The sequence below is a fragment of the Centroberyx gerrardi genome, chromosome 18, assembly GCF_048128805.1.
Source record: "Centroberyx gerrardi isolate f3 chromosome 18, fCenGer3.hap1.cur.20231027, whole genome shotgun sequence".
NCBI lineage: Eukaryota > Metazoa > Chordata > Actinopteri > Beryciformes > Berycidae > Centroberyx > Centroberyx gerrardi.
Genome location: NC_136014.1, coordinates 18,038,447 through 18,054,264, shown reverse-complemented (window position 1 = coordinate 18,054,264; position 15,818 = coordinate 18,038,447). Strand labels below are relative to the sequence as shown.

The 15,818-nt window shown below is 42.1% G+C and overlaps 2 protein-coding genes across 3 annotated transcripts; one reads left to right on the top strand and one right to left on the bottom strand.

Annotated features, from left to right (window-relative positions):
* Positions 1-8,696: 8,696 nt before the first annotated feature.
* On the top strand, positions 8,697-10,337 carry irak1bp1 (interleukin-1 receptor-associated kinase 1 binding protein 1). Its single transcript, XM_071923370.2, has 4 exons — positions 8,697-8,977; positions 9,436-9,517; positions 9,694-9,824; positions 9,974-10,337. Exons 1-4 carry the CDS (start codon positions 8,697-8,699, stop codon positions 10,236-10,238), a joined length of 759 nt encoding a protein of 252 aa, XP_071779471.1. The 3' UTR covers positions 10,239-10,337.
* Positions 10,338-10,497: 160 nt separating this feature from the next.
* On the bottom strand, positions 10,498-15,560 carry LOC139930250 (uncharacterized). 2 transcript variants are annotated; one of them, XM_071923369.2, is made up of 7 exons: positions 15,466-15,560; positions 14,796-14,935; positions 13,895-13,984; positions 13,486-13,580; positions 12,503-12,663; positions 11,464-11,580; positions 10,498-11,365 (listed from the first exon to the last, which is right to left on the bottom strand). In XM_071923369.2, the coding sequence occupies exons 2-7, from the start codon at positions 14,918-14,920 to the stop codon at positions 11,261-11,263; spliced, it is 693 nt and encodes a 230-aa protein (XP_071779470.1). In that variant the 5' UTR covers positions 14,921-14,935; positions 15,466-15,560; the 3' UTR covers positions 10,498-11,260. The 2 variants fall into 2 exon arrangements, with proteins under 2 accessions (XP_071779470.1, XP_078146034.1); XM_078289908.1 differs by having other exon boundaries at positions 14,796-14,937; positions 15,473-15,537.
* Positions 15,561-15,818: the final 258 nt, after the last annotated feature.

Below are 15,818 nucleotides of genomic sequence, written 5' to 3'. Positions count from 1 at the left end.
TATGCGTGGGGTTTCCTGCCCTAAGGTGCAGGGGGGCGGAGGCGGGGGGGGGGGGGGGGGGGGCGGGATGTTTATTATCCACAGTGCCAGTGGGCAGCAGACTCCCGCCGCTCCCAAGAGGTAAGAGGAATGACGGAGGGGAAAGAAAAGGGGGAGAACGAGGGAAGGTAGGGCGACAGAATATGAAAGGGAAAGAGAGAGAGAGAGAGAGAGAGAGAGAGAGAGAGAGAGTGTGGCACGCCGTAAAAAACCTCGGAGGAGCGTCCGTTTTTATCACCCTGGATCTCTTCCTGGATGAAAAAAGCCGAGAAGTATGTTTTTCACTCCTCTCTCATTCTCTGCCATAATAAAAGAATAAAAGAATATTGCCTCAGAAACCTCTGCTGTTCCCGGAATGGCAGCTTCAGCTCAGATGACCTCAGATATTGTTCCGTTCTATTCTTTTATTCTGCTTTCAACTTTTCAGACCGCAAAGTGCGAGACGAGAGCAAGAAAGAGGAGGGGGGTGGGGGGGGTGATGTGTGTGAGGGCCAAGGGTCAGTGTTGGGGAGTCTCTCCCGAAGGCAAGTCCACTGAAAACGGGGTAATAATAAACGTTTGGCGTTTTGAGTTTCTGATCCGCCCCCCTCTCCCCTCCCTCTCCAGTCCAATGAGCCAAATCCACCAGCTTCAGCTCCTGTACCTAACAGACACACACACACACACACACACACACACACACACACACACACACACACACACACACCAAGGTTATTATCGTAAACTAAAACTAAGATGAAAACTAGGTGCTAAAAAACGTTGTCGTAAACTGAAATAAAAATGGAAAAAAGACTTTGTGAAACAATTAAAACTGAACTAAACCTATGTTTAAAATGAACGAAAACAAAATAAAATTAGATTTAGATTAGATTTTTCATCTTTTTGTTTAATTTTGTTTAATTTTAGGCGGATAATTTTTGGCTACTATAGCTGAACGCTAACTAGACCAACAGATGGGGTTATCCTGTAGAGCGTCTTGTTAGACCCCATGAGCCTCTCTTATAACTGCTGATCGAGTCTTTTTGGGATTATTTTGAGCTAAATAGTCTGAATTCAGATTACTGTTCAGTCTGCTAGAGCAGTTCATTTGTACAGCACAAAACCAAGTTGATGTATTGAAAAATGAATGTAAATACATTTTTAAATGAATTTATGATTTATTATTTGCATTACACAATACCTGTTGCAGATATATCCAAAATTACCACCCTTACCTATTAAAACTATAAATGAAACTAAATAAAATCTAAACTAAAACTTAACATTTGTCATAAAATAAAATAACATAAAAAAAATAAACTAAAACTACCAAACCCACACTGCAAACTAACTAAAGCTAAACTGAAATTGAAATAAAATTCTAAAACTATATAAAAACTAATGAAAAATCCCAAACTATAATAACCCGGACACACACACATACAGTATGGATATGTACATACACACACACAGTTTGTCACAGTGGAAATATGTCTACCAGCATGTCCAATCCCAGGCCTTGCTGTCCGGGTTGTTTGTTTTTGTGTTTACTTTGGAATGTCAGACATCCGAGGAGCGAGCGGAGAGAAAGGTCACAACCACCGAGCTCCAAAGACTCAACAAACATTATTAAATTCTAATTTGTTATAAAAGGCTTGTGGAATACAATGCTGTGAAACTATTAACGATTTCTCCGGTTATTTTCATATCCTTGACCGTCTTTTCCCATCTGCTCTTCATGTACTGTATCTAGGACGTACGTAGACATCTAAAGTATACACACACACGACATCTAAGACACACACACAACATCTAAGACACACACACACACACACACTCACAAAGAACAGGTTTGCACATCATGTTGGAAAGCGTATACCTTCCACATGGAAATTTGATTACTGGAAGTAATACAGTACCGTAAAAATCAAAACATGTAAACTGAGAAGAAACCTAGAGGAACTGATTGGCTATTGGATGATAAATGAGTTCAATTAAGCGAGCAATATGGTGACAAAGTGAGAAAATAAATTAATAAGAAACGCAGCCTCAATTTCTTAGCTTACAAATACATAAGTCAATGAAAGAAAATGAAGCCTCAAAACAACACAAGATGGCTTTATCAAGATGCCTGGTAGCTTGGCTGTTTAATTTAATTGAAGTCAGTGTAAGAAAAATAAATGGATTTTTTTTTTTTATGAAAACCCAGAAGCCAAATTCATTTTTGTTGTTAGTCTTGTTAAGAAATGGATTGCCCGAGCTTGCATAAATGGGATTCGGTCTTGCATCAATAAATTTAGAGATCGTTAAAAAAAGGCTCCTGACAAAGATCTGCTGCTCCAGTTCTCTTAATTGGTTGAGAAAGTTGATGTTCTAGAGACAGAAAGATCTCATAAAATTACTTTTTCCAGTTCATCTGTCAGGAAAACTGGCTAATGTATCATTGGGAAGAGAGGAGAGGAGACGAGACAAGAGGGGAAGGGAAAGGAAAGGAAAGGAAAGGAAAGGAAAGGAAAGGAAAGGAAAGGAAAGGAGAACATCATGGAGGACAACAGAGGGGAGGAGAGGGAACAAACAGGGACAGGGTGCTGAAAGGGTTGTTAAGTCTGTGACAGATCTCTGGCACAGAAGACATGATTACCGTGGTAACGACAGACTTTGTGGGGAATGTCGCTGCAGTCACAGTGACAGACCCATGAGGGGAACATGTGTTGCTGCGTGTGCATTTGTGCGACTGTATATATGTGTGTGTGTGTGTGTATACGTCTTTTTCTGTGTGTGTGGTGTGTGGTGTGTGTACGCTGCGCACTCATTAGTGGAAAGCCTCAGCGCAGACTAGCTCCAGTTACAGTAGTAAACGCTGCCTTTGAACTTTTAATAGAGCCCTGAAACCCAACCAGGCCTTAAAACACACAGATCTGCAGGAAAAAGACAGAACGGAGAGAGAGAAAGAGGTAGAAATGGTCAAGAAACAGGGAAGGAGGGAGAGATGAGGAGTTGAATAAGAGGTTATGGGGGAATAATTCAGTTTACTTAATCATAAGAAATAACACTGCTGCTACTTTTCACTCAGTCACAACATGGATTGACCAGAGTCAACGCTGAGCCCATCAACACCAATGAAGCACAACATATAAACACACACCTGCTGACCTGCCTGACAGGCCAGTCAGAGATATTACTGGCACGTCGAGTAGATCTTCTTGAAATGCTCACACACACACACACACACACACACACACACACACAGACACACACATACACACACACACACACACACAGAAAGGACTACTTCTTTTAATGATTGTGTCCAAGCATACGTATGTACAGGTGCCTGCAAAGTAATGCCTCTGATGGTGTGTGTGTGTGTTCAAGTGGGTGGGTGTGTTGCAGAATTTTCAGGCATGCATTGCAATAAACAGATGTTGGGTCTTTATGAGGTCTTTACAACAGGTTCAGAGGTGCCTTGAGTGTGTGTGTGTGTGTGTGTGTGTGTGTGTGTCCTTGCATGCATGCATAGCCCTAACATGGAAACCTGTCATGACTGCGCCATAAAAGAGACCACAAACGAAAATGAACAGGAAAGGTGGGCTCTACTTCCTGACTGTCAAGAGCATTTTTATCATTTTAATAATGCTGTCGTGCCACGGTTACAAACAAGCTTTCTTAATCTCAGGGACCAAACCGGTGCTTAAGCCAATCGCAACACGTTCTGTGGCAGCCATGTTAAATGCTCCAGCCAAATTAGCGTTCAGGAAAGCCCGTCCATTCATGTTCTGTGGGACTCCGGGGAGAGGAGAGGGTCTGTGGACAGGGCTGTTTATTTGACTACGAGCTGTTTACAGAGACGGATGTTGTGGAGCTGAGCGACAGCATGAGAAAATACCTCCGATATCAGGCTGACACACACACACAACTCAGCGGTGAACTCATCTTCCTGCTGGACTCCCAGGACCTATGAGCAGGAATCTGTAAGTGAAGGGAGAGATGGTAATAGGTCAGTTTCCAATTCCACTCATTTATATCACAGGATTTAAAGCAATATTCCTTTATTAAACAGAATCCCTTGGAAACACTCCGTATCCTAGCTCTCATTTCCAGACATTTTGGTCTGGGCTCATTGTGATTAAAAATGGTAATATAAGTGAGAAATCCCATACTGTCAAATTCTGGGTTCAGGCAATTATCACATCATTTACTCCCAGCGCAATACTCATTCAATTTCCTAACCTACATGCAGCAAGACAACCAAATGGCCAAGCTAGGAGGCCACTGTCTTTATGCAACTCGTCCTTTAGATCGTACTGAAGGCCTACACTTGGATCCTCAAATCTGCAGCGTAGCAATTGTATCAGTCTGCCTTTATTCCTGCTAGCAGAAATGCTAACTTATTAATTCTTAGCATTTTGAACTCTGAACATATATGTAAGATGCCAAATATGTAAGAAGTCAACATAACATCATGAAGGGCTAAAAGAGATAGAAAGTGTTCATCTTACTAATGATGTGTGTGTGCAGCTGGCGTGTTTTCTGATTGGCAGACAGACAAATAAGCTAATAAGTAAGCAAACAAACAAACAAATAAATACATACCTACATTTATTCATGCATACATAGGCTACATAAATGCCAGCTTATTGAGTTACAGCTATTGCAGACTACAAGCCCGTAGGTTCACAATACCTCCTGCTGATGAGGTGATGATCACCACCTGATCCCATTGTTGAACAGAGCTGAATATTGCTGGTTTAATAACCAATAAAACTGTTCATCGGAAGAGTCAGGAGAGGTAAACAACCAAAACTGTCCATTTATTGTGTTTTCTCATCCTATCAGCATCTGTTTTTAACAGGGGGGAGATTTGCGTAAGGAAATAAAATGAAACTTTACTTTTTTTTTCTCCTTCACAATAAAGTCCAAGACAGATGACAGCTGTAGACACACACAGTGCACGCTGCATGTTTTAACGCCTTCACCCATAAATAAAAATTCTCGTTTGAAATGCAGAGTGGAAGAAATGCAGTCAAAATATAAGATTTACTGCACCGGGCACAGGAGGGAGTCTGGAGATTTCTTGGACAATATGAAAATAAAACTGCAATAAAACTGCACGGGCCTTGATTGCGGTCTATGCAGAGACATGGAGGGCCTCCAACACAGCGAACTTTATTACTTCATCTGAAAGAGAGAAAGAGAGAGCGAGAGAGAGAGAGAGATCCACAGACCCAGAGACCATTACAGTTAAATCTCTGTGGCAGTCAGGAACCCCCCCCCTCCCCCCCCCCCCGCCTCCCGAGTGGCCGCAGGCTCCATCTTGGGACCCCCAGACCCTTTTCACCCCCCAACGAGAGATGTGATGCAGGGCAAACCCACCCCAACTCAGTTTACCCACCTTTTTATTTATGCAACCCACCTTTTCAGCCAGACATAAATCTTTACGACATAATTTCATAGTATACATCATACCAAATAGTTTGAAACTGATGTTTTTATATATAAAGATTGTGGGGGGGAAAGCATGAATTAATGCTTTTGAGAATAAAATTGATTCTTGTTTATACTGGTGGTTAGTAACCTTACGATGATCACCAACTGGAGGTCATAACTTACTCACCTTCTCATTTACCACAGCCTCACTGCTCCCAACTATGTAGCTGTAGCAACTTTGAAGATTTAATTTTTTTCTGGGAGAGAGCCATCTTACTGGACGGAGAGAAAGAGGGGGAGAGAGAGAGGGAGGGAGGCAGGAGAGTGAGAGGGAGATCCATTTTCAAAGTGATTAGAGCAACAGATAGCTGGGCGATGGGTGAAAAGGGTCCGAGGGTCTGCAGCCCGCTCAGGGAAAAAGTTCCTGGCCGCCATAGAGGTTTAACAGTTATGGTCTCTGGGTCTGTAGGTCTCTCCCTCTCCCACTCTCTCTCTCTCTCTCTCCTATGAAAATAGCCTATTGTAGGGTGCTGCATCTTTCTTGGCTGCAGCTCCGCATCAGATCTAGGGTTTCACAGAGCATACCGGGGGACCGGCGAAACCAGAGACAATAACAACAAATATGGCCTTGTATTTTTAGGTTGTGATTATAAAGCCCGTTTCACAGTTTAATACTCCGGGGAAACCAAACAAACTTTGTTGTTTAAAGAAACGAACGGCTAGAATTGGATAAAATCTCTGCTGTTCCCAGATGTCCTTGAAAAATGAAAAATAGGTCACATAATTAGGTCTATAAAAGATGGCGAGACTGAAGCTAACACAACTGTAACTTACAAACTGCCATGTGGTCTGATAGATTTGAATGTGATGCAGCAAAGCCCTCTGTTTATGCAAAACAGTATTTTAATTTCTAAAGCCGATAATGGTGGAGGTAAAGGTCTGTTGCTGTTTGCTCATACAGAAAACAAAGAATAAAAAATATATTTATCATGATTGTGGCACACATTTGAGAGATTAGACTAATTTAATATACATTGAAAATGTTGTCTAAATCTACTCTATATTTATGTTTCCTTGTTACAACATAACACTATTCCACTGTTTGGAGCTATAAAGGTTTCATCAATAATCATGAAAACACTGCTTTGGAAAATAGCCTCTAACATGAAGAAATTAACATAGCTACTGATCTGCATAAACAGATGTTTCTATTTGGAACTAGCTACTTGGTGATGTCATGTTACCATCACATACAGCACGGGCCAAAAAAATAAATAAATGTTATTATTGTCATTATTATAACCAGTGGCAGTAGTATTGGCAGTAGTTGTAGTAGTACTAGTGGTACAGTATGACCATTATTTACAATTAGCCTCCTCATCCAAGCACCGGAGGTAGTTTGAATAATAGTTTTAATTATTTTTGAAAAGGTGGAAAACTAAACCTCATATAATGAAACTCTAAAGTAATGGCTTTGCTAAGTTGGCTGTACTGAGTAGGCCTATATTTACCCTGACACTCATTCAGGTCAGTAAGACTCAATATAAGGCATTGCTGCCACCTACTGACCAAACCATACAGCTATTAACTAACCCAAGTGGCATTTGCATGAAGCGTGCTGACACAGGAGCTTGAACTGTGGAGGACTGTCTCTCTCCTCTACTCACTACACTGCGATATATATCGATTTTTTTTTAAAATTTTGAACAGTGGAAACCTCATTAAGGAATGAATCTCTACTACTACTACTCAAGATTATGCCACGGACACAAAATCTGAATGCTCAGTTGAGTTACATGACAAAAATGAACCCGTAACTACAGTAACACATTCAGCATGTTTTAGTCCTCTGATTGTCTTATTTCTATCTTCTTTGAAGGCTAGTCTATAGATGTGCAGAATGGTCCTGAGGAGGCCCACTTTGCAGCAGGGTAGGATTCGAGTTAAATTTGGTCACATTGTGAGTCTCAATGGAAGACAGGGGGAAAGCACCATAAACAATAAACCTATATATCCAAAAGTAAAAGAATATTATTTTGATCACATATAGGCCAATTCAAAGTTGACATAGGCCTTTTATGTAGACAGTATATTCACCTATTAACTTGACTCAAACTCCATGACAAACTCCACACATAACAGTCAGATATTAAAACTGTAAAAGAATCCTTGAAACAAACACAATTTAAAAGTGTTATCAATGCTATGGACAGTTATTCAGAGTGCGGTCTGAGGGAAGCTGCTGTACTTTCTGAGAGAAAAAGGTGAAAAGGTAAAGTAACATCACTGTTTACTATTCTCCACATGGGAAATTGACCAGACATAATAAGCAACCAAAACAGGTACATGTTGCATTCATTCGTCCTGTGAAATTTGCTTAATTTTGGTAAGCTAATAGCCAACATGGCATTGGCTATTAGCTAACCACAAGCTAATTGCGTTAGCTAGCTTATTTAGACTACAACCACTATAAGGAGCTGGAGTAACATTTTGGGACAAATGCATCTGTTAAATTGTATCTTGATTTTATTGAATGACACATAATGAATAGCCTACCTGTGGTTAAAACTGACTCCCTTCAGCCAGAGGTGCACACTGCACAGCTAGCGCGCCGAAGGCAGCAAGAAAGTGTTGTTGTTGTTGTTGTTGTTGTTGTTAGCCATAGCCATAGGCCCAGCCAGGTACAATTAACCAATCAGTGAGTAGCTGCTCAGGTGAAATGGGAAAGAGGCAGTTCTACAGCATTAGCCTTTGCTGAAGTAAAATAAACATCAATAAACATATTTCTTCATTAATGTGAACATTTCATCATCTAAACCTCATTAAGGATATAAATATCACATAAAATCATAATATCAAAGCATCTGTATAAAAATGTATCAAGAAATATAAACATTTGTATGCTTCTATTGTTTCTGCTTTAATTTCTTTAACTTTTAGCTAGTCACACATGTATATAAATATAACACCTTTTGGCTAATAGATGAATTAAAACATCAACTGCACATTTTCTCCTCTTCATTCTGTTGCTGCAGCACAAAACAGGTCTGTGCCACTGAAACGATAGCCACTCGGAAAAACGACTTTCCAAGGTGCGTGTGAAAGCAGCATTTGACCACACCCCCTCCCTCCCCCCCGCTCTTTGTAGTTCTCTGGAGGACGTAGCCTACATACGGCCTACATATCCCAACATACAACTCACGTATTACCATAGCAGCGATAAGTTGGTTTGTTCCGCCATCAACATCATCATGGATAGTCCGAGTCGAGTATTTGCTGCGGTAATACCTTCTGCTGCTCGGGATTTCGCTTATAATGAGAAAGAGCAGGGACTGGAAGGACTTGCACAAGTAGTTCATCGGCAAAGTCACAACAACAGGGTGAGGGAGGTCCAGGTCACCGGAGTAGCGGAAATCTGCAGCCCGGCGGACCGGGTAACGGTGCGCATCAGTGTCGGGAATACCAAGGAATCAGTCAACGACGTCAGAAACAGCGTCTCCCGACGAGTTGAATACATTTTACAAACGCTCAGGTAAGAAAAACTACTCAAACATTTATCATTACTACTAGTAAGCCAGTAGCACCAGCAAACTTAGTACTACTAGATAATGATAACCATGAAAACAACATAAGGGACATGAGTACCTAGTAGTATCCACTGAAGCGGCAGCAGTAGTAGTAATAGTAGTATAGTAGTATCCACTGAAGCAGTAGTAGTAGGCTATTGCTGTAGTAGTAGTAGTAGTAGTAGTAGTAGTAGTAGTAGTAGTACCTACTAGGCTACCTGGTGAACTGAAGCTGTTCTCAGGGCAAAGGGGCATGCAAGCCAATATTAGTAAAGTTTTCCTAATATTTTGTACACTCAGTGTCTATTTTGTGTGAATTTAATCATTTTTAGCTTTTGAGGTGGCTCAACTTACCCCACTCTCCACTTATCAACTGATGATGATGAATATACTATTCATTCATTCATTCATTCATTCTGCTCAGACAACATGGGGTGAAGGACGAAGACACCTCAGTGAGGAGATTTCTCCACCGAGAGGATGACCTGTACCATATGGATGTAGAGGTTGAGTATTTGGGCAAATACTATTGATTCAAATGTGTCACGCCATTAACCTTTCTCTGACCATATACTGTATATGTGTGTATGATAGAGAGCTGGGTGAGGAAGAGACAGAGTGTGAGTGTGTGTCAGGGAAGGAGGGTGTATGACAGTGTACTGCTGTGTCTTGGGTCCCATAGGTGACGGTCAGTTTCTCCGATTTTGAGAAGATGGAGCGAGTGTGTAGTGTTCTGTTGGAGAAGCTGGACAAGAGTGTTTGTGTGGGAGTGCCACACTTCTACCACAGCACTGAATGCCTGAGTCAGCTGAGGTAAAATACACACACACACACACCTCTGACTAGTACTGTAGAGTTGTTTCTGGGCTTCTTATTAGTTTGATTTGATTTACCTGATGCAACAGCAGCCCTAAAAACTAGTCACCATTCCCTCCACCCCCCCTCTGTCTCTGTGCTTCCAGGCAGCGTGCATGTGTGTCCGCGGTTGAAAACGCCCAGCAGAAGGCCTGCGAAGTTAGTCGCCTGCTGGGACAAAATCTGGGACCGCCCCTGCTGGTCAGAGAGGAGGAGACGAGGGAGTGGAGGAACGAGGAGGAGGAGGAGGAGGGGGACAGAAGGCGGGGCGGTGCCACCCATCCTCAGCTCCCTCACAGACCCACAGTCACTGCCTCCTGCCGTGTGTCTGTGACCTTCAGCCTCCAAGACAAAACCAGGAAGAAACTCTAAAGTCATCATGGACCACACACACACACACACACACCAACCACCAACAGCACCATTTGCCATTGCCTCATGACGCCAAAGAATGAAGAAAGGACTTTTGTAATTTAACACACTTTATTGCACAGTTGTAACTAATGGCTGAATAAAAGTGCAGAGTTTCAAACAGGTTTTATTTATTTTTTTCACTTTTTTCACTCCACCGCAGTTTGGTCATTAAAGCATTCATCGTCATCAATTCACATTCTGAGTAACTAAATATAATAAAAAAACAATAATTCTAATTAATTGGTCTTTTAAACAAAGCAATCATAATTTGTATTCCTTCCATTTTTCTACACGTTAAAATACTGTACATTTGTAACTCTCAAAGAAATAAAGGCTGGACAAGCGAGTCCCACAATTCAGCGAGATTCCAGAGTTAATACTCTACAAGAGAGCTGAATTACACCACTTCATCATTGAGTCCCAATGTTACTGGCCTCCAAAACCCCCCAAGGACTCCCTTACAGCGAGGTCGAGCATGGCGTAATTACACCAAATCATATTCTGCTCAAAGATTGGCCTTCATGACTACTAGGTCAATAAATAATTAAAATGAACACACAGGCAGTTTGTGTCCGCTCCATTTAACCGTGGGAATAACAGCGCAACCCATGATTTCCCAATTCAGATCAGAATTATCTCAATAAAAGTAGATTCCTAGACTAGTTGAGGCCAGGTTTAAGATCTCCACACTAGGAACTGTCAGCTAGATGGGTCTCTCAGAGGGGTGGAGCAGGAGGGTCTCTCAGAGGGGTGGAGCAGGAGGCGGCTTCAAAAGCCAGAAAAATAAATGCTCCTCCAGAAAAACGCTGTCACACATCTGCATGTACACACACACACACACACACACTCACATAGCAGCAGTAACCAAATTTCGTTTGGTGGCCTTCCATGTTGCAAATCTTTTTTTCTGTCACCTATATAAACACACACACACATACACATACACACACACACACACACACACACACACAGCCCAGCAGTTAGTTGTCCTCGTCCTCGGGGAAGATCTCTCTGAGCCAGGGCCGCATGACGAACCGTTCTCCATCAAAGTGTGTGAAATACTGGTCCAAGGTGGGAATGTCCGGCTAGAAACATCAAACAATGAGTCTAAGGAGTCGAGAGGTGTGTGTTGTGTGTGTGTGTGTGTGTGTGTGTGTGTGTGTGTGGTGTCTGCAGTACTTACCCTCATCCCAGTGATGCGCTGCAGTTGTGTTTGAGGCAGGTAGGCAACTAATATTGAGTTGGGTCCAGGTCCGCTGAACAGCACCTTGTAGTGAGGTGTGTTCTCTGCTTTGGGGTACTATATACACACGTGCATGTGCACACGCACGCACGCACACACACACACACACACACACAGTCAGAGAACTGTAGGAGTTTGAGCTAGTTAATTGCCATTGGTGGTGAGACTGAGCAATGTATTAACAGGGTCTTAGATAATGGACTAGGTGAATAGATTAGATTAGATTAGATTGGATTGACTTTTATTGTCCCGAAGAAAATTTGTCTAGGACACAACAGTGCCTGCTGTATAAAATACACATAAATACACATCATCTTCCACAATTGTGCTTCCTGTCCATAAAACAAAAACTATATACCTACTTCATACATACATACATCACTGCATACATACATGTCTATATATGTACTATATACATTCATAATTGTCATATGTTTGGGATTAGTTGTTAGAGCTTTGATGGACAGGGGGACTGCAGTCTGGTGTGATGTCATTACATTTTGCATACCGAGCTCACAGTAGTGAAGTGTCCAAATTTCAACATCCACTCTCATGTACACTGTGGGTCATAGGGCGTATGAGAGGTTGCAATCTTTAAGGCACCTCCTCCATTGATAATGTATTTCTGAAACCTCACTCAGAATCTCCTATATTAAAGCATGTAGGCAGTCGTGCACAGAATGTGTGTTGGGTTGTGTGTGAGGCCTGTGTGGTGTGTGTGTGTGTGTGTGTGTGTGCTGCAGTCAGCTAAAAGCCTTGTACCTCCAAGTCCATTTATCAGGAGTTAAACATTCACAACCATCCTTTCTGAAAATTGGTTTCATGTGCCTTAGGTTCCTAACACTTACTTAGCCCTTAAAATGCCCATTCCAACATTCAATTTGTGTTAAAAGAAAATTTCTGAAAAGAAAAAACACCCAATTTGGAGCGACAAGGCTTTCACGCAGCAGCAGTGATGTGTGGAGTTGCGGCTGCTCACCATGGAGTCGGAGTACATTCTGTTGATCCAGTCTGGAGGGGCGTGGCGCTCCGAGTCCCAGCTCACCACCACCCCGACCATGTGGCCCTTCTTCTCCATCACCACCTCCCCCACCCGCAGAAACACAAACGGGGGCCGGGGGCTGCGCACTGCCTTGGAGGCTGGGGGGGGGGAATAGGTGAAAAAAGTAGAATCCTGTAAGGCCACTTTCACACACGCCTCATTCAGTGCAGTTAAATTGAACCCTGATGCTTTTGCCCTCTCGGTTTGGAGGTAAGAGCGCTCCAAACGGAACGTGGGAGCGCAGAAAATTGCTCACTGATCTGCCTGAAAGAGCTCGTCTTGGGCTGCTTCCAAGTGAAGCCCGGAGCGGTTAGTGAGAGCGCAATCAAACTGAACACAAGGAAATAGCCGGGGTATCGTGCATTTAAGGAAATTGATCGACCAATTTCTGTTAATGTCCTGCTATACACTTCCCCAAATGTCTTGATGTGTGCCTCAAGACCATCTCTTTTGGCTTTTAGCTTGATGGTAATAGCTGAAAGAGGTCATAATACCAAGCAAATCACATGCGTAATCACTCAATGAATTGGACAACCTAACATAAATGCTAGTTTGTACCATTTTTGATGGTCTCTATAGCCTTTATAGTGGAAATGACAAGATTCTGGTTATTTGCACATCAGTTTGTCAAGATTCAATTTTTGCATGACCATATGGTTTTGACCAAGTAGCTTTAAATGTGCAGGAAAATAGTAGGGAAGAGGTGAACTCCATTAGAAATGGAAAAAACAAAAAATATAATTTCTGACATTCTGAAAAATACTAACTACATGGACAGGTGACATTTCCATTCCTCCTTAAGAGTGAGATGCTGGACTATGCATACTTAGATGAGCTGGTCAGAGGTCACAAATCTCAGATTGTTTATGAAAATGTCCCCTTGACCAAAAATGTCCTGACATACAGAAGAGGCCACAAACCTCCAAAGTATCCCTGGTCATTGTCATAAAGCATGACCTCTATGGCAAGAGACTCGTCAGGCGCTCGCTCTTCCTGTCCTAAACCGACCAGCAACCTTAGGAAAACAAAAATGTTGTCAGTCTCGAAGTACGAGTGAGTGTGTGTGTGTGTGTGTGTGTGTGTGTGTGTGTGTGTGTGTGTGTGTGTGTGTGTGTATATGTGTGTGTGTGTGTGTGTGTGTGTGTGTGTGTGTCTTCTGTGTTTCACTATTCTGTGGTGGTCCAAACATTTCTCCAAGAACATCAAATTGAATGAAGGACAAAATGAGGACTGTTTGAATTTGGTTTGTGTATGCAATAGAGACTGATAGGTAGGTAAGGAGTCTTAATGGACCATACTAATTATCTGAATAGCAAACATCCCACTCACTTGATCTTGGACATCTGCTCGGTTGCCCACTCCGTCCATACAGTACCATTCAGATAAGATGCTGTCCACTCTTTCCACATCCTAAGGAACCTGAAACATTATGGCTATTCATTAATTAAACCTCCCTGACAAAAACTCACTATAAAATTCATATAGGGACTTGTAAATGTGGCTATGGCACTCAATAGTGAGTTTGTAGTGACCTTATTGTACTTTGTTGTATTTTTCCATTTCCTATAGCATCACTAGAATATTCCTTTATGGACTTAATGGTGTTGCTGTGATATTGGATTACTATAGATCATTTGTTGGGGTCTGTAGGATTCAAAGAGAGTTCCCACACTCATTTAGACATCAAATTCAACTACTTTTCAATGACTTTCAAGGTCTTATTTGGTGAGATTCAAGGACTCAAAATTGGCATGTTTTGGGGTAAGACATGATATTGGACAAAAATCGACAGAGGCCTCAATTTTTACTCATGATCTTGTCAAGTCAGGAAATTCTGGTGAAATCATTTATTTTAAAACTGCTGCTATATCAACACAAATGCCCATCATAGGGTTTTCCTCAGGATGTGAAGGGTTGATACTACAGCAGAGGCAGATCGAGAGCTGAGGGATACAGATGAGTTTAGGTGCTATATTTTAGTTTGTTTTTTGTTGTTGTTGTTTTTGTTTGTGTTTTCAAAGCTATCCATTCATTTTCAAAAGACTTTTAAGCCCTTATTTTATTTTAATTTTTTTCTCAAATTCACAGACTTTCAAGGACTTTCAAGGCCCGTGGCAACCCTGCTCAAATGAACACACCCTGAACAAATGAACCATGTACAAATGAACACACCCTGAACTGAACAGACGCGTGTACGGGAATGAAAAGACATTTTACGCACGGATCCTACCGTGCGGTTGCGTGGTAGCGCTGCACCGCCGTGGAGCCGCTCCACCGGGAGATGAAGTACTGCGCGGGCACAGCGGAGAGCAGCAGCACGAGCTGGAGCACCGTGCTGGCCGCGAGCTGGGGCATGACTGCTGCTGTCACCTGGGAACGGAAACATGCGCGCGTCAAGTGGGTATGGCAAGGTGCACGCGCCATGACATAGCCCAAATCAGTCCAAAATTGATCTTGATTTTAGCTTTATAATGGAGAGCAAAGATAAAGATACAAATGCCAGAAGTATATATATATAAATAAATAAATAAAAATAAATCACACCAAGGACCAATATGTGTAATGTGCAACCGTTTTGTGCCTATAATTTAACGCATTGACCAAATAATAATATAAGCTTGTTTTCAAGTTTTGGAGGTAAAATACAGGCTATTAGACGCAGGACTCTTGCCATAATTTAGGGTTAGAGAATTGACGCTCCTGGACTGAAGCGTTAATAGTCACGCTGTGCTGTAATGTTAACAGCCTTCGACATTAAGTTGTGCAAAGTAAAATCTTAATGGTAATACAACACTTCCATGCAGAAACTTCACCATGTTCAGCCAAGCGTCAGGAAAGAACAGCAAACCAACGGCATAAGAGGCAACGCACATTATTATTAGGACTATTATTATCCTTACCTCGAATCAAAATCCCAAATAATCTTTCCTCCAACTATCTGCCAAACATTGCGCCAGAGTGTCTGTGCGCCGCACCTGGAGAGGCCTGAAACTAGTGACACGGTTTCACTTCTGATGTATTTACATAAACCACACGCTCTCCCATGCCGTTGACACCTGTGTATTTACATTTTTTTCTTTTTTCTTTTTTTTAGAGAAATTGTCAAACTGGTTATCTGCCCAATCGTCGCAGCCCACGGGGGGGACCGGCGGACCTCTAGCGGCTCGCCACGTCAGGAAGAGCCGAGCCCATGGACTCCGGGCGCGGATGTGGTCTTTACGCAGTAGCGCTTCGACAACACAAGGTGGGAGAG